The 20,663-nt window shown below is 54.9% G+C and overlaps 9 protein-coding genes across 9 annotated transcripts; 4 read left to right on the plus strand and 5 right to left on the minus strand.

The window, feature by feature from the left end:
- Positions 1–1,383: 1,383 nt before the first annotated feature.
- DL89DRAFT_169166 (uncharacterized protein) lies at positions 1,384–3,071 on the minus strand. The gene has a single exon (XM_040883767.1). The coding sequence runs from the start codon at positions 2,872–2,874 to the stop codon at positions 1,591–1,593; it is 1,284 nt and encodes a 427-aa protein (XP_040742724.1). The 5' UTR covers positions 2,875–3,071; the 3' UTR covers positions 1,384–1,590.
- Positions 3,072–4,037: 966 nt separating this feature from the next.
- DL89DRAFT_317391 (uncharacterized protein) lies at positions 4,038–6,902 on the minus strand (the record flags this gene model as incomplete). Its single annotated transcript, XM_040891086.1, has 2 exons — positions 4,038–6,538; positions 6,570–6,902. 2 exons carry the CDS (start codon positions 6,900–6,902, stop codon positions 4,139–4,141), a joined length of 2,733 nt encoding a protein of 910 aa, XP_040742725.1. The 3' UTR covers positions 4,038–4,138.
- Positions 6,903–7,758: 856 nt separating this feature from the next.
- DL89DRAFT_169178 (uncharacterized protein) lies at positions 7,759–8,474 on the minus strand. Its single transcript, XM_040883768.1, has one exon. The coding sequence runs from the start codon at positions 8,340–8,342 to the stop codon at positions 7,881–7,883; it is 462 nt and encodes a 153-aa protein (XP_040742726.1). The 5' UTR covers positions 8,343–8,474; the 3' UTR covers positions 7,759–7,880.
- A 1,363-nt stretch (positions 8,475–9,837) lies between these two features.
- On the plus strand, positions 9,838–12,142 carry DL89DRAFT_169181 (uncharacterized protein). The gene has a single exon (XM_040883769.1). It carries the CDS (start codon positions 10,212–10,214, stop codon positions 11,847–11,849), a length of 1,638 nt encoding a protein of 545 aa, XP_040742727.1. The 5' UTR covers positions 9,838–10,211; the 3' UTR covers positions 11,850–12,142.
- An 892-nt stretch (positions 12,143–13,034) lies between these two features.
- Positions 13,035–13,391, minus strand: DL89DRAFT_268037 (uncharacterized protein). The gene has a single exon (XM_040887767.1). It carries the CDS (start codon positions 13,357–13,359, stop codon positions 13,054–13,056), a length of 306 nt encoding a protein of 101 aa, XP_040742728.1. The 5' UTR covers positions 13,360–13,391; the 3' UTR covers positions 13,035–13,053.
- Positions 13,392–13,790: 399 nt separating this feature from the next.
- On the plus strand, positions 13,791–15,636 carry DL89DRAFT_169197 (T-complex protein 1 subunit beta). The gene has a single exon (XM_040883770.1). The coding sequence runs from the start codon at positions 14,008–14,010 to the stop codon at positions 15,586–15,588; it is 1,581 nt and encodes a 526-aa protein (XP_040742729.1). The 5' UTR covers positions 13,791–14,007; the 3' UTR covers positions 15,589–15,636.
- DL89DRAFT_268038 (Maf/Ham1) lies at positions 15,594–16,426 on the minus strand. The gene has a single exon (XM_040887768.1). It carries the CDS (start codon positions 16,111–16,113, stop codon positions 15,685–15,687), a length of 429 nt encoding a protein of 142 aa, XP_040742730.1. The 5' UTR covers positions 16,114–16,426; the 3' UTR covers positions 15,594–15,684.
- Positions 16,427–16,996: 570 nt separating this feature from the next.
- Positions 16,997–18,704, plus strand: DL89DRAFT_268039 (uncharacterized protein). Its single transcript, XM_040887769.1, has 5 exons — positions 16,997–17,244; positions 17,365–17,393; positions 17,452–18,036; positions 18,100–18,168; positions 18,267–18,704. The coding sequence occupies exons 1-5, from the start codon at positions 17,082–17,084 to the stop codon at positions 18,387–18,389; spliced, it is 969 nt and encodes a 322-aa protein (XP_040742731.1). The 5' UTR covers positions 16,997–17,081; the 3' UTR covers positions 18,390–18,704.
- A 15-nt stretch (positions 18,705–18,719) lies between these two features.
- On the plus strand, positions 18,720–20,024 carry DL89DRAFT_268040 (uncharacterized protein; the record flags this gene model as incomplete). The annotated part of the gene is made up of 3 exons (XM_040887770.1): positions 18,720–19,735; positions 19,783–19,792; positions 19,830–20,024. Coding segments are annotated over exons 1-3 (1,126 nt in total), but the record flags the coding sequence as incomplete, so codon positions are not given.
- Between the last annotated feature and the right edge of the window lie 639 nt (positions 20,025–20,663).

Consider the following 20,663-nt stretch of genomic DNA (forward strand, 5'->3'; position numbering starts at 1 on the left):
TATTCCCCAAGCACGAAGTCGAGTGTGCCAAAAACAACAACAATAGCCTGTTCCTCAACAACTATTCCGCCTTTTGGGCCGTGGCTTTTTTCTGCTACTGCGTGCAAAGTACACCACCAAACAGTGAGAAGGGGAGGCTGGCTGTGTGAAATCTCGGCTTTTGGACAGCGCGGGAAACCCTTCACTGTGCAACAGCGCCTTGCCTAACCCTGTGCGTGGTTTTATTTTTGCCCACTGCGCACCAGCATTCTCGTTAAATCAAGCTACCTTTTGAGAAAAATCTTCAAAAATAACTGTGGCCGTTGCGCATGCTGCACTGTGACTGGCTCGAAAATCGCAACTATGTCGCGGGCCATGATCGGCAGATAGCGAGAGACTTGCGATACCGCGTGGAAGCCCTGGGATTCATCGGTCGAGGACACGATGTGGCCACATGGGAAGGGGATATCTCTTTTTCTCTGGGCACTGTGGGCAAAGGCACTGTGAGCAGCGACTAGCCGATTTCCCTAACGAAAACACACATGCTGGTAGAGGCTGGCCCTTTTCTGTTGGGTATAAGCGGTATCCCAACTGCTTTTTGATAAGGTTTCAGGCACCTGCAAATATATGCCTCCGGCAAGTCATATGCTCACAATCAAGCACAGGCTGCAGCGCTCAGAGAGTTAAAAAATACAATACTGCATATGCAACCACCTGCCTATCTTCGGAACAGGAAACATCCTGTTTGCCAGCTGAAATATTTAGTTGCAGGAGCCCTTATCGCTGACAATGGGGGACATTTATTAGACGCATTGACAAGGCTATTAACACAGAATAGGGAGCTGACAGTGCTTGCTTGACGGCGCAGTGGTGGCTGCTCACTGGCGGGGCGTGCTGGTATCCGTCTTGTCTTTGTAGTACTCGTAATCTACCTCACCATAGCCGTAGTTTGGATCGACTTGGCGGTTCTGTGCAATGTATGCACATACAGAGGTGGTCATGGAGCCTGAAGCCGCTGCGGGCAGAAATGCAGTCGCAGATCATGATAGAGTATTCGCAGGTATTTGTGCAAGTGCCAAACCTCTTGTTGATGACGACTTTATTGGCACTACTTAGTCAATGGCCACAGAGCCCGCTGCTGCTAAACAGACGTCTATGGCCTACAAAGCAGGCTTTATCGTCTGGAGAGCAAGTGTGAATGCCGGATCATGGATATATTGACTGAGTAAAAGGCAGGACCGGTGGCCAGAGAGCGAGGGAAACGGGATTTGCCTTTGGTCCATGTTCAGCTCGCTGCCGGACTTGGAGGGGAGACCAGGCAGAAGTATCAGAGAAGGAGTATCAGAGCTCGGATCCAAACAGCATCTGGAAGCACAATCCCAAAAAGGTCCATTGCTCGCGTGGTTCAGGTTGGTTGTGTTCAGATATATTTAGAAAAAGGACGACCTCGCCGGCTCCAGGTTCCTCCAGCACGAGGAACAGCTTGGATACGGCAGACGATCCATAGGCAGAAAGAAATAGTGAAAAATTAGAAAGAGTGGAAAGGGGAAATGAGGGGGAGGATATAGACAGCGCGAAGCGAGGGGTAGCTACAATGCAAGAGGCAGCTCTTCAGAGCCCAAACGGCGACGAGCAGGCAGACGAAAGCTGCGACTCGTACTGCTTCAGGCGCAGGGCCATTTCCCTCGCGTTCTGCTCGGCGAGCTCGCGCGCCTTCTCCATCTCAGCGACCTTCTTGGCCAGCGACTCGTTCTCGTTCTCGAGCTCCGAGACACGGCCCTCCAGGGTCTCGATGCGCAGAATCTTGCGCATGCGCGAGCGGCGCGCAGCGTCAGTGTTCTTCTTGCGCTTCAGGGCGGCGGCATCGAGGCCGCTGCCATCCTCTTCGGGCTCCTCAGACGAGTCCTTCTTCGGGCTCTTCTTGGCCTTCTTGGCCACAGGCTCAGCCACGACATCAGCAGCCTTGGGCGCGTCGGTCGACAGCAGCTCAGCGAGGATCTTCTCCTTCTGCTTCATGTTCGACGTGCGACGGCGCTTGAGGGCCAGCTGGGGCGGCAGCGACGCCAGGAACTCTGTGTCACGACGCTTGCGCGACTGGTCGACCTGGGGATCGGCGGTAGCGACCGACAGGACGATCGACGAGGCGCCAGCGTCGGCCCTGGCAACGGCCGGCTCGGGGTTCTGGACCTCGGCCACCGGGTTCTGGGCGATCATGGCGGGCTTCGCGTCAAACAGACCGGCAAAGTCGACGGTTGACCAGTTCAGCGGCGCCTCGGTGGGCGGCGACATGACCGCAGGGGTCTGCACAACACTGCACGGCTCCGACACGGTGCTGGTGAGGGCACCAGAGATCGTCGCAGCCAGATCCGGGAACAGCGCGGCGGCGTAATCAGCAACGGTGAGCGGCTGCGACACGGCCTGCTGCTGCTGCTGCTGCGGCAGGAACGAGACGAGAGACGTAGCGCTGGCGCTCTTCTGCAGCGAGCTGGCCAGGCTCAGGGCGAGGTCGTTGGCCAGCAGCGGCGAGTTGTTGGTGGAGCCGTCGATCGAGGGCGAGCCCGAGAAGGTCACTGCAGGCGAGATCATCGGGGCCTGGTTGGGCATGGCCGGCGACGTGGCCACAGTGGGCGGCGGCGTCGCGGTGCTGATCCAGTCGTCAAAGACGGCCTGCTGGTGCTCGGGGTACGCCCAAGCCTCGTAGTTGTCGGCAAAGGACGGCATGATGTACGGGTTGTTGTCGTCGTGCTGGACGACCGGCGCTGCCTGCGCCGAAGCGTTGTTGACAATTGCAAAGAGCTTGTCCATAGTGTCAGACTTCTTGTTGGTGATGGTGGTGGCGGTGCTGGTAATCGGGGCTGTGTTGGCCATGTTGGCAGCAGTGGTGAAACGCGACATTGCTGGTTTCTTAGTTATCGGTTGGTTGACTTGATTCAGTGGAGGAGGAAGCACGAATAGTAAATGCAGGAGCACTCGCGAGACTTGGGTTCAGTAGACTGGGCTGTCCGAGGACATTGGGTAGTGAGGTTGAAGGACGCCATAATGACCAAAAAGGTACAGTTAGGCGATCGACTTGTATGTTAAAAAAGACTTAAAACGTTGTTGGTAAAGTAGTTCTTGCAGCGAGTAACCGCAAGATGATTTAGAAGGTACGAGCAGCCATGGTGGGCGTGCCTATGTGCTCGTATATGTGTCTTCTAAAAAGGGGTGGTAAAGGGGGAAGCGGGAGGGGCGCCAAGGGGGTGTAATAAGTGTTGGGCGCAATAAAATATACGATAGGCTGGCGGGCTAATTAGAGGTCGGGATATGGCGAAAGCAAGCGTATGAATTCTGTGCTCTGGAAAAATAAAATTGGAGAACGGAAGAGAAGAGAAAAGTGCAACTGCAGATACTGACTCACAAGGGAAAACGCCTGGGATATAAAGAAACCACGCCGCCCGCCCCATGCCCGCCCCCAGCCAGCCTCGAAACTTTTTCTCCCATTTCCTCTATTCCGCCGCTGCGCTACTGCTCGGGCTGATTTGCTGGGGGAGGGGCACCCCCTTGTCTCTGCCTCTGCCAAAACGAGCATAAGCCAGATTCAGTGTGCATAGATGACTCTTCAAATCCAAATTGGCATTGATTTCAGCCCGCCCCGCCCCAACCGCAAGGCGCCGGCAGCCAATCAGCCGCCGCTAGCAGGGCCAAAGCGATATTCGCCGCTGCAGCTCGCTGCAGAAATTGTGCTTGCTTATTGTCGCCAAGCTCACGGAAGTTTGGTTTTCGCGAAATAGCGGGACCAGCTGGGAGCGCGCCAGCTGGCGACCAAGCTCCCAATCCCAGTCAGCAGGGAGTTCTTTTTGCAGCACTGTGTTTCATGTGATGTGGTCTGGCTGTTCAAGCTGGCACAGGCGATCTGAGGAGTTGCAAACTTTCCACATCCGGCGCTCAATGCCGGGGAAGGATCGTCCTGCGAGTGCATCGGGAACGAAGAAGCCTCTCCCAGCAGCGCAGTGGCAACTGTCGCAGATCAAACACAGCGCTTGTTTGCTTCCATTCTGCAGCACAACGTTTTGCAGGGAGTCTGGAAAGAGTGTTCTACTCGTTTCAAAAACAACACAATGGAAAACGTGCGGCTTTCCGCGCCGTTCCTCTGAGTCAAAAGCAAGCTATGAAGCCAGCTTCAGTGGCGGCGCGAGGCACGGGCGAACGGGCCGAGCGGCTTGCCCTCGCGCTGCAGCTTTTGCTTGATGTCGCGCGCCTTGTCCTTCAGGTTGACAGTGGTGCGGTTCCGCAGGATCTGGTCGGCTATGCCGTCCTTGCCGTGGTGCCTCAGGATCCGGGTCCACTTGTACCCAAACTCGCCCACCGCCTGGATGAAGCACGCCTCCTCCTCGGCGGTCCAGTACCGGTAGCCCTGCTTCTGGTGCCTCCTGCGCTGCACCGCCAAATCCTCGGAAGAGCTGTCAGATTCGCTGATGGCCTGGCGGGGTGACCGGCGAGTCTGGCGGGGCTGGCGCAGTGAAGCAGCCCTGTGTACCGCCAGTTTCAGCGGCCGATAATGACCGTACCGCGGTGGCGCCTCATTGCCTGATTCGTTGGCCGCTGCTGTGCTACCGTTCGCCGGGTTCCCAGTGTCAGAGCGTTCAGGCGATGCTGGCGGCGATGGCGTGAATCCGACCGGGTTCAGCACTTCATGGTCACCGCTCAGGTCCTCAGCGGCAATGCCACGCCGCCCACGGAACTGGGTGCCAGCTCTGTCATGCTGTGCGTGCCGATAATCTGGCGCTCGGCCGCGCTTGGGCGGTCGCCGGACCGTGTCGAGGGTGGCCTCGGGTGTGTCAGGCCCGCATGGACTCTCTTGGCGAGGCCGCTTCGTCAGCGTGCGAGCACTGGGATTCGCGCTTATAGACTCGCTACGACCCGTCTGCGGCTGACGGCTCCGCAGGGAGTACTTTGACCTCGGAGAGATAACTGGCACATCCTGCTCAGACACCTCCACGTCCTCCTCCTCCTCATCGTCGTCGCCCTTGTCTAGATTGAACTGGCCTTGTTCCTGGGGTTTCTGGTCAAGATCACGCAGCACTTTTGGCAACGGATCGCAGACAGTGCGGTTGAACTTTTGGCGTGTCTGCTCCAGCTCGCGCAGCATCGTCGATGTCCATCCGGGCTGCCGGTCTCGAGGCAGTTCGCTGATCGGCTCAATATGGATGGGCTCAGCCCTCTTAATGACCTCGTTCAAGAATGGGTCGCCAGACATCTGACGGATTGCCGAGGCCACCTTCCGTGTCTCCAGAAACCCAGACGCAGCGTCTCGGTTGGGCTGCCATTCTGGTACGCTACCAGCCCTGTTGCTTGTTTCAGGAGCTGGCTTCTCTTTTGGTTTGACAATCGCAACCTCAAAATCGCCCTCAATCGATCCGCTATTACTCGACCTGCCCGCTGCACTCGTGTCAACTGTATACTCGCCTGCCGACTCAACATCATCCCGATGCGCCGCATCTCCCAAGCCAAGCAATACTGGTTGCGGAAGAGCACCACTACACTGCTGAACAAACGCTGCAACTTGCCGAAGCACCGCTTCCCGGCCAAAGAGGGCGCGTGCGCCAGCCAGCGTGCTCCCCGATAGCTTGCTCAGACGCTGAGCCAGGACAGCCCGGTACTGATCCACATCACGTGTTTCTGGTCCTTGCGAATCCTCACCAGCTGCCAACAGCACTGCCAGATCGACATCGCTAACAGCCCGCTGCTCCCTGACAATCCTTTGCAGTTCAGCCTCATTCAGCGCGCCCAGCACCCACTGCTGCGTCTGCAGCTCCACCAGCAGCTCGAATGCCTTAGTGTTTCGCCGATTTACCGGTACGATATTCTCAAAGAACCCGGCCGCTGCTTCTCCCATTCCGCGACTCTGCACGACACCCTTGCGATTTGGTACGGTGTCGCTCACTGCCTCGGGAATGGCTGCCTGAGGTGCAAACACCAGCAGGAGGAATGTCGCCAGATTGACCCGCTGCATGCTCGCGATCCAGCGGAGGATGTCCGGCTCATCCTCGGGCTGCTCGCTGCTGCCCAGGAACAGAGATCGGGTGAAATGGTGCCTACGGAACAGGACATGCTCGCGAGCCAAGCAACCAAGCTGCCGCCTCTGCAGCGTGGCTGGTGTACCCCGCAGAGGGGGCATGGGCGACGACACCACGGACGCACGCATCACAGTCTCGATAATACGCGCAGACATGTAGTCCAGGACAGCCAAGTCTGCTGATGTATGCAGGCCCTCATAGTTCCAGTCCTCCATATCGTCTCCATCACTCGCTGCTGTACTGTCATCAACCAGAGGCATTTGCAGATCGACTTCAGCAATCGGCGTGTCCTCCGACATAATATCATCGGACTCGTCAGCCAGTCCTGTCAGCTCGTATTCCAAGCTGTCTGCCGGCCGCCTGTGATGCTGACCCAGAACTTGAGACCCCTCGCCAGATTCCTCGTCAGAGTCCACGGCTACCTCGTCGGCAACCTCTGACTCGTCATCTACTTGTTCGCCACCTTGGTTCTCTAACTGCTGGTGCTGCTGGTGCTGCTGGTGCTGCTGGCTGCTGGGGTGTACTCATGCCCACAGATGCCTTGGAGCCGTCGTCAGATTCAATGGCCACCTCGTCAGCTTCCTCCGACTCGTCATCTGCCTGGCCGGACTCGTCGCCTTCCAGTTCTAGCTGCTCGGACACACTCTTTTCTACGGCAGTACCAGATCCTCTGTCAACAACTGGTCCATCCTCAGAAACGCCCTCCTCTGAGCTCGACGAATCGCTGTCATTGTCCTCATCATCCTCACCATCGATGATATCGCTGCTAGTATACTCCTCCTCATTGCCATCATCAGCTGGCTTTGGCTCCACATCCTCCTTCACGTACTGACTAGTAGTGCCCTCCTCAGCTTCGCTTACAGGCATGTTCAGACTGATTTTCTCTGCGCGGGCAGCGCCTGGTTTCATGAGGTGGCGGTTGCCCTCAACCCCTTTGGCTAGCGACTGCCGCGGCATATACCGATCGCGCGTGGTAGATATGTTTCCATCCCTGTCCCTGTTCTCTGGTGCCTGTCTAGTCAGCGCTGGTGATGCCTTGAGTGTCGGACTCGCGACGAGGTGCGCTTTTGGTGGCACGGCTAGGACCTTGTCTCACGGAAGGTTTAGACCTTTTTGACATTTGTCAGTGCCTAAATGGAGAAATTGGTTGCAACTTGAAATGAATAGCTGTATCAGCGCGTTGAGTGCGGAATTGAAAGGGCAAATTGAGTTTAGGGGGCTGCGAGCCTACGAGCCTGCGCGTCAGACGCGAACACAGCCTGACAAAGGCGAGAGAGGAGCCAAAAATAATCGAAGTCAGCCTTCAAAGTCCCGTGAAACCCTGTGATTGGCTGTTTACGCAAAGCTGATACAAAATCTAATTGTCGCTAATTAGACCAACCTTCAACGGCTGCTGCCTCAGCCTGGTAGCAGTGACGATTGCTTCCCCTCTAGATGATGATGGTGAAGCCATGTTTATTGCTAAACTGCGCCCCATTGCGGGGATGACGCTGGTCGAATGGCCTATGGTGCTCTTTAACGGAGCCCTGTGCTGTTTGACCACATTTGTGAAAATAAGTACTCTGCGACCGTCGTCCCAGCGCCTCCCCGGGTAGACCCATGGGTTTGATTGCTTCCTCCTCTAGCAAAATGGCGGCAGGACCTTTCCCACTCCATGTTCGCAGCAGGCTATGGGTCAGTGACTGGTGGGAGGGACTGGCTTGCGTTGTGTTTGCGCAAAAACGATTCTCGCCTTAGCAACAAGGTCACGACAATCTCCAGCTGCACTCATTTTCTCGAGCAGGTTTTCTCCTCCTTATCTTCTCTGCATACCAGCTTACCAGAGCGATCTTCCGGTCACACCGCTCACACCACGATGGTCAGCCAGCTAAATGAGGCAAATGAGGTGCACAGCCATGTAGTTGAGTTGTCCCAACCGTGTGGGTGACAGGCGCTATAAATTCCCTGTATGACTTCACCAATATCAGGTGTTACACAATTATATCGGAAAGGAATCACCGCTTGGTTACCAAATGATTTTCTGTGTATCCATGTCACCAGCGACTCATTTTGAGTTTTGGGCAAGCCGATTCGGATGGATAATTCAGCCTTGAAGGTTAGGGGATATGGACTACGCACACCATGTCCCTTCTCAAGGTATGATCTAGCACCAGATATCAGCATACGCAGAGAAGCACATCCATATTTTATTTCCAGCTCTGCCCCGTGCTGGTTATGAGGATCCCTGTCTACTGTATGGGTAGATAAAAATATACAGCAGATCTGCTCTGGCCAAGCGCCATGACGACAGTGGCGATGAGTGCACATCCACCGTCAAGACATTATAGGAAGCATGCAGCACACCAAACCAAACCCCAGAACAGGAGGGGCGCCATTGAATTGCACATGCATTCAATAAGTAGTTGGCGGCATATTTCCAGTGCTGTTTAAGGCTTATACTGCGGGTACTGCAGGTGTGTGCGGACATGCTTCATATTACTGAGCCACAGAAATGAACACCGGCACTGGGAACAACCAAGGTGAGCGGACCACAAGCTGTGTTTGCGGATATTGCAAAAATTAGATAAAACTCTGGCTGAGCCGAATTAGACGTGGCTCCCCTGTGCCGTGCACCATGCCGACCCTTTCTTGTTATCCCTGCCAGTGAGCGTTTCCCAGTTACTGCTGGGTGTCTCTATCACAAGTGACTCGGGAATGGGAAAAGGCACGGCAGCAGTAATGCAGTGAGCGGAGGGGAGTGTCAAGCACCCGTTGCTAGTAGCAAATAAGATCGTGGTAAAAGAGCCATGGCGCGACAGAACAGCTGTCGTCTCAGAAGCTTCCTCAGTCAGTATGCTACAAGCTGGAAAAGGGCATTGCCTGCTCAATATCAGAGCGCCACTACTAGAAAACCTGATGGGCTTGGGAACAATCGGTGTCCAAGTATATCCAGCCTAATAAAACGCGTTTCCATGTTGCCCTACAAAGCAATTTGGAAATGCATCATGCAAGGCGTGCATACATTTCCACAACAAGGCCCCGCTTGTTTTTACGCCCAGTCCCAACGATAAGACGCTCGGTCTGCGCTGGGCGATCCTCAGGCTCGGCGCTGTGAAGTGACGTGAACTGCTGGACTGAGCCCGAAAAAAAGGGAGAGATGGCAATTACTGCGACAGCATCGAATAATGGTTAAGGTGCGAATAGTGTCAAAAGGGAAAGAAATTATGTGGGGTAATGCGAAAAATGAATAGGGAAAAGGGACGCCAGACATCGGGAAACCCCCAAATATGGACGGCGATAGGCAAGCGCAGGAAACGTGTGGCCCGACGAGCGGGAGGGAGGAGGGACCGACGTGGCTAGACGACGACGGGCTGCCATGAGCAAAAAAAAGAGCGCGCCATCCCCCTTCCAAGAAGTGCTGTGGGCAAGAGGATTCTCTCTTCCGCATCGTACCCTTTCTCTCCCTTTCATCGCAGCCGCCTACTTTGCTTCTACTCCGTTTCGTACTTTATTTTGCTTTGCGCCGTGTTCTGGGCCTGGTGTCAAACCGTTCTTTCTTGTTGCGGACTCCAACAGCCATAGTCTTATTCTGACTTTTGGTGCAAATCTTTCGAGCAGCGCTTCTCGGCTCCACTTTCTATTTTTCTTGTGTATTCATCGATAAAGGGCTCCGTTCCTAGTTTTTGCTCCATTTTTTGAATTATCGCCTTCGCCGGTGCCTGTATTCACGCTTGTTCCCTGCCGTGCGCCACAGCTGTTCTTGCCAGCCTTTATTGCAAAGCTGCGGCGGTTCCTTATTGCCCACACCCCCACAAACAAAAGCATCCATTCACGCGCTCCAACTCTCCCGCCACCTGTTGAGTGTGCATTTTTTCTTTTCTGCTAGTCCCTCGCCCCACACAGCCTATCCCCGTACCTCACGCCCCGGCTGGTGTTCCTGACTGTGCTGATTCCAGCATCCCATCCAAAATCGTCGCGCAATTGCGAATACGAGTCCTAGCCCTAGGTTGGCAGCGCATTCATCCATAACAAAAAAGGTGCTTTCATAACGCGCTTGACGGGGAGACTGCCCAAGAAGAGGAAGAAAAGCCAAAGCAACATTGCACACGCTTTCTCCTTTCTGCTCTTTGTTTCCAATTATTTTTTCTTTCCCGCTCCTATTTCCCCACTCTTTTCTTTTCCCTTTTCACATACACTATGCATCTCACAGCACGCGCATCGTCGCTCAGCCCAACCAGCAGCGGCAGCGGCACAAAGCTATCGGCGCCAAGGTGCATTATCCGGTCAACGCACAGCTACCACGCCCAGACCGCCAAGGAGCTATCGTTTGAAAAGGGGGAGTTTTTCCATGTCGTAGAGCGCGAAAACGATCCAGTGTGGTTTGACGCCTGCAATCCCCTGACAGGCAGGCGCGGCCTTGTGCCCGTTGCACTGTTTGAGGTCATGGAGACACGGCAGGAGCGCATGCGCAGGACGCAGCGGTCCATGTCGACAGTACCGGGCCTCCAGTCAAACCCTGTCACGCCGGTCCCCACATCGCAGTCCGATATCTTCCCGCACTCTCACCATGCCTCGGTCAGCAGCCCCTCTCGCACATCGCTGGGCATTTCGCGCAGCTTCTCCAACATGTCTGCCGGCATGCAGCAGACACACAGCCCCCTGATGGGCTCGTCGCCGCCGTCGCAGCGGAGACCCAGCGAGGGCGCAACGCTTGTTGAGGGCATGTCGAGCATGTCGTTGCGGTCACGGGCAGCGAGCACTCTGCACCAGCGCCAGACCAGCAGCGCTGGCCAGTCCCCAGCGCCGTCAGTCCCCGCGCAGATTCAACTCTACGGCGCAATGCTGTACGACTTTGAAGCAGAGACCAGTGATGAGATTTCGCTCAAGGCTGAGGAATCCGTGCTTATTGTTGCACAGAGCACTGAGGACTGGTTTGTCGCCAAGCCAGCCATGCGTGCATGTGCCCCTGGCCTCGTGCCTGTCGCATACGTCAAGCTCCATGACCACATCTCAGGCGGGGCCATTGATGATCTGCAAGCGTATCTGCGTCGCTACCACCTACGGCTGCCGAGCGTGGCTGAGTGGAAGAAAAAGTCCTTGGCCACGCGCTCGTCACGCAGCTCAGGGACCGCAGGCAGCGACACTGCCAGCAGTAACAGCATCGAGGGCCAGTCTACGCCACCTGGAAGCACTACCGGAAATCGGGAGAGCATTCTCGGGCAGTGGCCCCCTCAGATGAAGCCGCGGACCAGAGCCCGGACCGCCAGCTCGTCAACCAGCTCGATTGCAGACCGCAGCTCACTGCGCCCCCTGCACAAGGGCCGGCAGGCGTCAGCCAGCTCGTTGCAGTATCTGGCCATGGAGAACCTGCCGCCCTTCCACCCGCAGGACTTGGCATCGGCGTCGGTACCCACGTTCATCTGCAAAGACGGCGCCTATTTGTTTTTGATCTCGCTCAAATTCAAGACCGGCGACGAGCGCAATCTATATCGTGGCTATGATGACTTTGTGCACTTCCACATCCAGCTCACTGACCTGTTCCCGGATGACATGAAGCGCTTGGCATCACCGCACTTCTTGAATGCCAACATGGCATCTGGTGGCTACGTCAACGACGGTATTGCAGAGAAGCGCCGCAGCGACATTCGACGACTACGTGCAGGGTCTCATGAATATGCCACAGCCTGTTGTAATCAACCATGTCTTCCAGCGCATGTTTGGCTCGGGATCCAGCTCCACAGGCATTCCTCTCAACCGGACACCCTCGACACGGTCCCACACGACGTCACCAGCGTCGTACCAGACCCAGCATGTGCCCTCGCTGTCAGTCGATAGTGGTGTAGACACTGGTTCGACCCACAGCACATCGCCAAAGTCTGCTGCACGCTCAAGTACTGTACTGTCGCCCGCTGAAGCGATCTTGTCATCGACGCGATCAGCCCTGGCTGCAAAGTACGGTGAGCGCGGCTCCATGCAGCCGCCATCTCGGTCACCCCCGCGCATTGTCCACAAGTCAAGCACGCTGACTCTGGTAGGAAATATACCGATGATCAAGGTCAAGGTGCGCGTGGGCGGCGACATGGTGGCCATGCGGCTACCGTCGACGCTAGGTGTTGAGCAGATCAAGGCCCGCATAGCCGAAAAGTTGGAGCACGAGGATTTCGCGGCGGAAAGCAAAAAATTCTCGCGGATCTCTTACTGCTCGCCCTCGGGCGAGTCTATGCCTCTCAACGCTGATGTCGACTGGAAGGCAGCGCTGGAAGTCACAAACAACAAGCCTGTGTTGACCCTTGTTCAGTAAAAAAAATCCATAGTTATTTCGTTATCCATTTTCCTTATTCGTTTCATTAAAACCACCCATCCCACGTTCCCAGCCATCACCGTTGCGGCATTAGACCGCACAGCCTGTTTGGACCAGCTTCAAGATCGGTTTATGATTTTGTGACTCGGGCCAAGAATAGAATAAGCGTTCAGTAATGCGTGTATCTCCGTGTGGGGGATGCTCAATTTGGCGATCCAGATGCATGTAGCAACACATGTCATACTGCAGCCATTGGTCTTTCTGCTCCACCGCATTGCACATCTACATTGCGCATCTACATTGCATATATACACGAGTTTACAATATATGGTGGGATGGAGCGGAAAACAAGGTGAGATGATGCAAAGACAAGCTGGCGGATCAGCACCAAGTTGGAACCCCCACTTTCAGGTGCGACCTGATTTGCACTTTTCCGCGAACTGGCCAACGCATGCAGATGTGTGCTGGATGTGTCAGCAAGGCCAAAGAAGGTCTTTGTGGGTATCTACCCACGTTCTATAAAAAGAAAAGCAGTGATTGGCAGGATGTGCTTTTGTCAACAACATTGTGCATGGTAACAAACACATGAATATGCATCAGGAATTCTGCCAGGTCCAAATTAACGGCCAATGCAGAAAGCAAGGACGACCGCCTTTGGTACTAATCGGCTGATGCCAAATATCAATTCCATGAAATGTAGAGCGTAAACAATAAAAAAACTATCCCTATGCTGCAAACTCACACGCATGCCGAGATGGTTGGCAGGATTCCCTTGTTAATGCCAATCCAGGCCACTAGCCGCTCGAGCTGATCCTTGGACGGGTAGCTTGTAAGTTTGCCGTCTTCATCTAGCATATCATCAAGCAGCGGCGCTTCGTTTGGGTATGTGGCTATCGAAATTTTCACGACCTCCAAGATGCGGTCCGTGTTGGCTGGCCAGTGGCGCCTCAAGCACATGTACTGCTCGCCACTCAGGGTCTGAGGAGTTATATACGCAGCGCTACACAAAGCAGCTAGTCCAGAGAGCACGGGGATAAAACGCATTATGTGGTATGCAGACGTGTAGCAAAGTTGGTGCACTAGGGTGTTTGATTCAGCGTTTCTGCGAAGGGAAGGTAATGGTTCGGGCTTGGCCTATATATCTGGAAGGTCTTGTGAGCAGGTTGGGCGGCTGTTTTTGTAATGCACCCATGCTGAGCTAGACTAAGAGCACCTGCCCACCGTCCCCACAACCAATTTGATGCCATCCTGTCACATCTCCTCCCCCACACAGCTACATATAATTCGGCCAGAGGACACATTTTGCTGGTCATCGGTAGAGTTGGTAAGGTGGTGCAGCTGCAATATCGCAGTATTTGTCCAGATTCTGGCTGCCATGCTGCCAACAGCAGAAATTCACCGATGGCCTAGGAACTAGGGCAGAACCAGGTAGCTGATCCTTGGCCACCAGTGTTCCAGTCCACAGCGACCAGCGGTATCCACGAGAATCTGCTGGTGCAGCTAGGCGTACCAGCCCCTTGCACCGCCTGCGCACGCCTAAACCAGGCGTGAATTTGATTAGTGATCAAGCCTTGTTTTCTTTTCTAAATCCCAGGAAGTCCACAGAACATCAGTGCCAGGTCCTCGCTTTCACGACAGAGGTCTCCTTTTCCAGCTCTTCAATTTTCTTTCCTACAATCTCCGCTTTGAAAAATGTCCGCGACGCAGATCTTCAATGAGGGAGCGACCCAGGAGCGGGCCGAGAATGCGCGTCTCAGCAACATCATTGGTGCCATCGCAGTCGGCGATTTGGTGAAGAGCACTCTTGGCCCCAAGGGCATGGACAAGATCCTGCAGTCGTCGACCCGGGGCGGCGACGACGGCCTTGTGGTGACAAACGACGGGGCCACGATCCTCAAATCGATTCCGCTCGACAACGCAGCAGCCAAGGTCCTGGTCAACATTTCAAAGGTGCAAGACGACGAGGTTGGTGATGGCACCACATCGGTGTGCGTTTTGGCAGCAGAGATCCTGCGGCAGGCTGAGCAGCTGCTGGACCAGCGGATCCACCCGCAGACTATCATCGATGGGTTCCGCCTGGCGACAAGCAGCGCGCGCACGGCTCTAGAGAACGCAGCGGTTTCGCACAAGGACAACGCCGAGCAGTGGCGCGAAGACCTGCTGTGCATTGCCCGCACCACGCTCAGCTCCAAGGTGCTAGCGTCGGATAAGGACATGTTTGCCGAGATGTGCGTGGACGCCGTGCTGCGCCTGCAGGGCAGCACCAACCTGGACCGGATCCAGATCATCAAGAAGGCGGGAGGTAAGGTGTCGGACTCGTATCTGTCGGATGGTTTCATTCTGAACAAGAAGATCGGCGTCAACCAGCCGCGCACCATCAAGGGAGCACGCATCCTGGTGGCCAATACGCCTATGGATACCGACAAGGTCAAGGTGTTTGGCGCCCACATCAAGGTGTCGGACACCGCACAGCTTGCAGAGCTGGAGCGCGCTGAGCGCGAGAAGATGCGCGCCAAGGTGCAGAAGATTGCGGCCCTCGGTATCAACGTGTTTGTCAACCGCCAGCTGATTTACAACTGGCCCGAGCAGCTGTTTGCCGACGCCGGTATCATGGCCATTGAGCACGCCGACTTTGACGGCGTCGAGCGCCTGGCGCTGGTTACAGGCGGCGAGATCGCGTCGTCGTTTGATTCTCCGGAGCTGCTCAAGCTCGGATCGTGCGAGACTGTCGAGGAGATCATCATTGGTGAGGACCGTATGGTCAAGTTCAGCGGTGTGGCGGCTGGCCAGGCATGTACCATTGTGCTGCGCGGTGGCACCCAGCAGATGCTGGACGAGGCCGAGCGCTCGATCCACGACGCCATTGCCGTCCTGAGTCAGACGGTGGCCGAGCCCCGGATCGTCTACGGTGGAGGCTGCTCCGAGACGCTGATGAGCAAGGCTGTTGATGAGGCTGCCAAGACTGTCGCTGGCAAGAAGTCGATCGCCATGGAGGCCTTTGCGCGTGCCCTGCGCCAGATGCCCACGATCCTGGCTGACAACGCTGGTCTTGACAGCGCCGATCTGGTTGCCAAGCTGCGTGCCGCCCACTATGACGGCAAGAACACCGCTGGTCTGGACCTGTACAACGGTGAGGTCATTGACGTCAAGGGCAAGGTCACTGAGAGCTTCAAGCTCAAGCGCCAGGTGCTGCTCAGCGCATCGGAGGCCGCCGAGATGATCCTGCGCGTCGATGACATTATTCGCTGCGCGCCGAGACAGAGGAGGAACTAGATGGGTGAAGCTATGCAAGACGGTGCCTGCTCTCATTTATAATATCCCTTTTGGCAATAAAAAGATCGAAATATCCTGCTGCATGTGGACTGCTTGCTAGAAAAGACCTTCGCGGTGGAGGCTCTGCAGCATCTGGTAGAAGCGGGCGCACGGGAAGCCCATGACGTTGTAGAAATCGCCTTGGATCTCCTTAATGAAGAAGCACGCCAGCGACTGATAAGCGTATGACCCGGCCTTGTCCATCGGCTCGCCCGTGGCCACATATGCCCGTACCAGCTCGTCGTCAAGTTCGCCAAACGTCACTGTAGTTGACTCAATCGCGCTCTCAATCCGGGGCTCGTCCTGGCCAGGGACTTGGATAATCAGGCACACGCCCGTGAACACCGTGTTGGTCTTGCCACTCAGTCCCTTAAGTGTCGCCAATGCATTGGCCTCGGATGCAGGCTTCTCCAGGATCACCCCCTCGGAGCTGACAACGACTGTGTCGGATCCGATAACCAGTACGGGTTTGTCCGATGCCGGCATATGCTGGTGCACATCATGTGCTTTACGCACTGCATTTTCCAGCACATAGTCGCCGGCTGACGCGAATTGCGATTTGTCCAGGTCCTCGGCAAACTGAGAAGGGATGACCTCGTATTGGAAGTCCTAGTGTTTTCCAGTGCAAATCAGCAACAGAGCGGAAATGCGCGGACGAGCAGCCGTGGGCAGGGGAGGCCATTGGATACATTGCAGGTACTTACAAGGCGGTCGAGCAGCTCGCGCCGGCGCGGAGATCCAGACGCGAGAATCACCCGGTACTTGCTGCTTAGGGTCTTCAGGAACGGAATACGGAGACTGGCCATGGTGCAGAGTGTCTGAAAGAGGCAGGTGCTTGGGAAATATGCAGCTTCAACTGAAAAGACAAATTTCTATAACTCACCTCGTGCCATCCCCATAGCATCCATCGCCGCGCTTTCAACTATGGTGCAAGATAATGCAGTCCATATATCGGATTGCGCCCTACTTGCTGTCCGGAGGTCTCTGCAGTTCCCCAGTCTGCTTACTTTGCAGGAAAATAACAGCCGGCCATGTACACGGATTTCAGCAGCCATGTCTTTGCATTCCATAGAAAACTGATACATGTGCGGCGATCCAATGGGGATGGTCCATGAACTGCAGTTGGCACCATGCACTTTAACTCAGCAAATTGTCGCTTGTCCTTGGCCCGTCTGGTGTGATGAAGCGCAATTGCATGATTTAAACCTCCAAGCACGGAATCTCATGGGGACGGTGGGGATTGCTGCCCAGCGAATCCTTTGTGTGCTGCTGGCCATACCAGCCGAGCAGACTCCGTCAGGCCTGCTATAAAAAGGGCGAGGGTGAGGGCATGTCCCACAGCATTGTTTCATCGACACCACTTCCGCTACTTGAATTTCAAATCTTTATCTACTGTGTAAACTGCCTTCGATACTGTTGAAGCTATTTTTATTTTTATTTTCCCGGCTTTGCAAATGAGTCTCGGTGGGCGCAAGGTCTCTTGGTGGGTGTCGGCTGTCGCAGTGGCTATTGGGAGCTATTATGCGTTCTCGTTTGTGCAAAAGGCGAGCATGCTCGTCGGCGTGGGCTCAGAATACGAGAATGTGAACACTTCTTCCTGCAGGAAGGTTGGCCAGGGTAAGAATCGGTTTGCAATAATTTGGCTGACGGATCAGCGATGCCAGCACAATTGGATATGTAAATTGAACTCTCTATATCTTCTAACCAAAGCGCCACTCCATATGGGTGATTGTTTAGGTGTTTTGCATGGTTGCGAGGATATTGTTGTCGACCCCGATACTGGCATGGCCTATTTGGCATGCGGTGCCATTAAGCCACGTCCAGCATTGGCTACTTCCTGATATGGAGTATGACCTCGCCAACGAGGTCGAGAAGGACCACATCTATATAATGGACGAGAAGGACCAGTACTCTGAGCTGAAGGCCATGGAGCGTACTGCTGACGGTGCCCTTGTGCCCTTTAGTCAGGATTTCCGCGTCCACGGCTTCGATATATACTGGGACCCCGTTGATCCCGAGGACATGACCTTTATGTTTGTCAACCACCAGCTCGACCACAACGCCATTTCGATCTTCTCTCACAGGCGCGGCTCCGACTACTTGGAGCATATGGAGACAGTTAAATCTCCGCTTCTTCACTCACCCAACAACATCGTGGCTATGTCCAAGCGTGCCTTCTATGCAACCAACGACATGATGTTTATTCGGGGTGCCCTGCGTGAGATCACCAACAACTTGGGTATGGCGCTGTCGCATGTTGTGTATCGCGATGATGATGGCGAGTTCAGAGTCGCGGCCAAGAATATCCGCTATGCTAATGGAATTGCACGCCACGGCGAGTTCATCTATGTCGCGTCATGCATGGACCCGGGGGTCCAGATATATACAATCGGGGATGACCACATGCTGGTGTACCAAGGTCGCTCCTTCTTCCCAGACAGTGATTCCTGATCAATCGTCTTTGTCGATAAGCCCACTGGCCACGTATACGCGACCGGTTTCCTGCGAGTCCTCGAGGTTGGCAAGTTCTTCCATGATCCCGTCGTTCAATGGCTCATCAACCTGTGCTGCTGAAGTTCTGAGGCTCACACAGAACAAAGACCCGAAGAAGGGTTTTGCGATTGAGAGCCTACTGCAAGACAGTGGGCTTGATGATGCCCACTGCCACTATTGCTGCCATCCAGCGCAGAAATAGTATCGAGCGTATGCTTGTAGGCTGCGTTGTATGCGATGCTGTCGTGGCCTGCGACAGCGCACATTAAGGGGCACATGTCTTGAACTCTTGTACTTTTCAATCTACAACAATCTCTGGTACTTGATTTTCTCTACAAATCCGTTTCCAATGGCAGCGTCTATCGAGGATGGTCATGGCTGCTTGTTTACAAGCATCCTGTCATCAAAACTATCCGAAAGAGCAGCGCTCCATGGTGGGGAGATATCTGCTAAATGGGAGGTCGTCAATTGAGGCCGGTTCGACAAACCCGTGCGCCGATCAGTGGATTTGTCTGATAGACTTGAGGGGCAGAGATCAGGAACTAGGCTTGTGTAATCTGGCGAGATCGGGCACTGCTTCTTTATCATCACTCTTTCTTCATACATTTCTCCTTAATATACCCCCAATGCAGCGGTCCAGTGACGGCGATATTGCGCAGGTCGGTTCAGCAGAGCCCGCTACGGGCCTACGCCTATGCACCAGTACAGCACGGAGAGCGAATTATTCAAAGGGACGCCAAAATTCACCCGTGTCGAGCCTAAGGGAAAGCGGCCAAGCAAGCCCGACTCTGTCCATGCCGCACGGAACGAATGGGGGTCGACTGGGCGTGTTGAGTTGAATTCGACAAATTTGCGGCGACTGGCTACGATGGGTGTGCTGGCAGTTGCTGGGCTGGGGCTTGTCGGCGTGGCCACATACTACGGTAGCACATACTACTATCTGTGCTCTCGCTGGCCGGTGCCCGCCGAGATTTCCGATTCGAATACGAGGAATCTGCTTTATCTGGCTACATACTATGAGCAGCTGGCACCCGATTACGATAAGGCACTGCAGGCGCTGGAAAAGGCGCTGGAGCTTATCAAGAAGCACGGCAAGCTGCCCATGGTCTCGCCGACTGTAGTTGAGCTCAAAATCCGTATAGCCGAGTGCCTTGTCAAGCTGGGCGAGTCTGGAAAGGTTCCAGAGCTGATGGCTCCGGTGCAGGAGTACCTGAGTTGCACCGCCAGCGATCCTAGCGACAAGGATCCAATTAGCACCTGCATGTTGATGTACCGCGTGTCGGTGGCAATTGGTGATGCCAATATGGAGTCAGGAGTGTTCAGTGGTGCTAGGAAATCCTATGGCTTAGGACTTGCGGCAGTGAAGGATATGAAAAAGCTGCTATCTCAGCAGTTCAAGGGCGAGTATCTGGACAGCTATACAACGCTCGATCAGATCAACCTGAAGGAGGCAGAGCTCAGCATGCGGTTGGGAGAGGCATTCCACCGCGGCGGCGATATTGATACTGCGGAGACGCTATTCAAAGGAACACTGTACGCAACCAAACAGCATTATGCGCAGCTGGACCTGACGCCGCGCGTTGTGGTCGATATGCGCACATTTGTCGACGGCTGGGTGTGCTTGGATTCAAAAGGCTATGCTGGCTCTTCGCACGCATCGAGGCGGATCGCGGTAGTTTCGACAAGGCCGTGGAGTGGATTGGAGCCAGCACGCGAACTCGCCAAGTCCCAAGACAAGGCCAAGCAGGCGCCATGCGTTGCATGCTACTCGCAGGTGCTGGCGCAGCTGGGGCAGATAGCCGAGAGGCAGGGGGATCAGACTAAGGCGCTGCGTCGATTCAGAGAAGCGTACGAGCATGCACGGCTGAACTTTGCCGGCGATTTGGACAGGATATGCTGCAGAGGTAGAGCGGCTGTCAGCGTAGCGTTTTACAGAATTGTTTATTAAAAGAGACGAGCTAGTATCACATATCAGCATGCGAGGAACTTCTGACCCAGCTGACATGTTTGTGTGCGAGGTCTGCCACCTGCTCATCGCCATCGTAGATACGTACGATATTATTGGCAAAGCACAGTTCGGCTTGAACGGTGGCTCTAGTGATCGGTGCCGCTGCTTCGAGAGACCAGCGGCGGTGGTGCCAAACCGATTCGTAGCCAGAGTACACGGATCGCTAGCAGTTTTGCAGTGGTGTCGCACTCGGTTTGGGCAATGTCCCGACGTGCATCCGAGCCAGGATCCCAAGGCTGCAGCAGCAATCTACGAGCAGGTGGAAGTAGTGATATGCGGCATAGTCTGCCGGGTGGTCGGCAGTCCACTGGAGCATGTTTTGAACCTCCAATCCGATCGAGTTCATTGATGCTATGCGTGCTAGAGATCTGCTGGTACATCCACCACCGATATGCCCAGCAGTGGTAGTTCCGTGGATATCGTACACAGCACTCGCTGGTTATCTTGGTCTCCGCCTTCCACCGCACCTTAGCATCTGCATTTATGTCGCATCTCTCGATGATCCATCGCCGGTGGTGCCAAACAAGACTTGCCT

This window comes from Linderina pennispora (genome assembly GCF_002104995.1).
Source record: "Linderina pennispora strain ATCC 12442 chromosome Unknown DL89scaffold_8, whole genome shotgun sequence".
NCBI classification, from domain to species: domain Eukaryota; kingdom Fungi; phylum Kickxellomycota; class Kickxellomycetes; order Kickxellales; family Kickxellaceae; genus Linderina; species Linderina pennispora.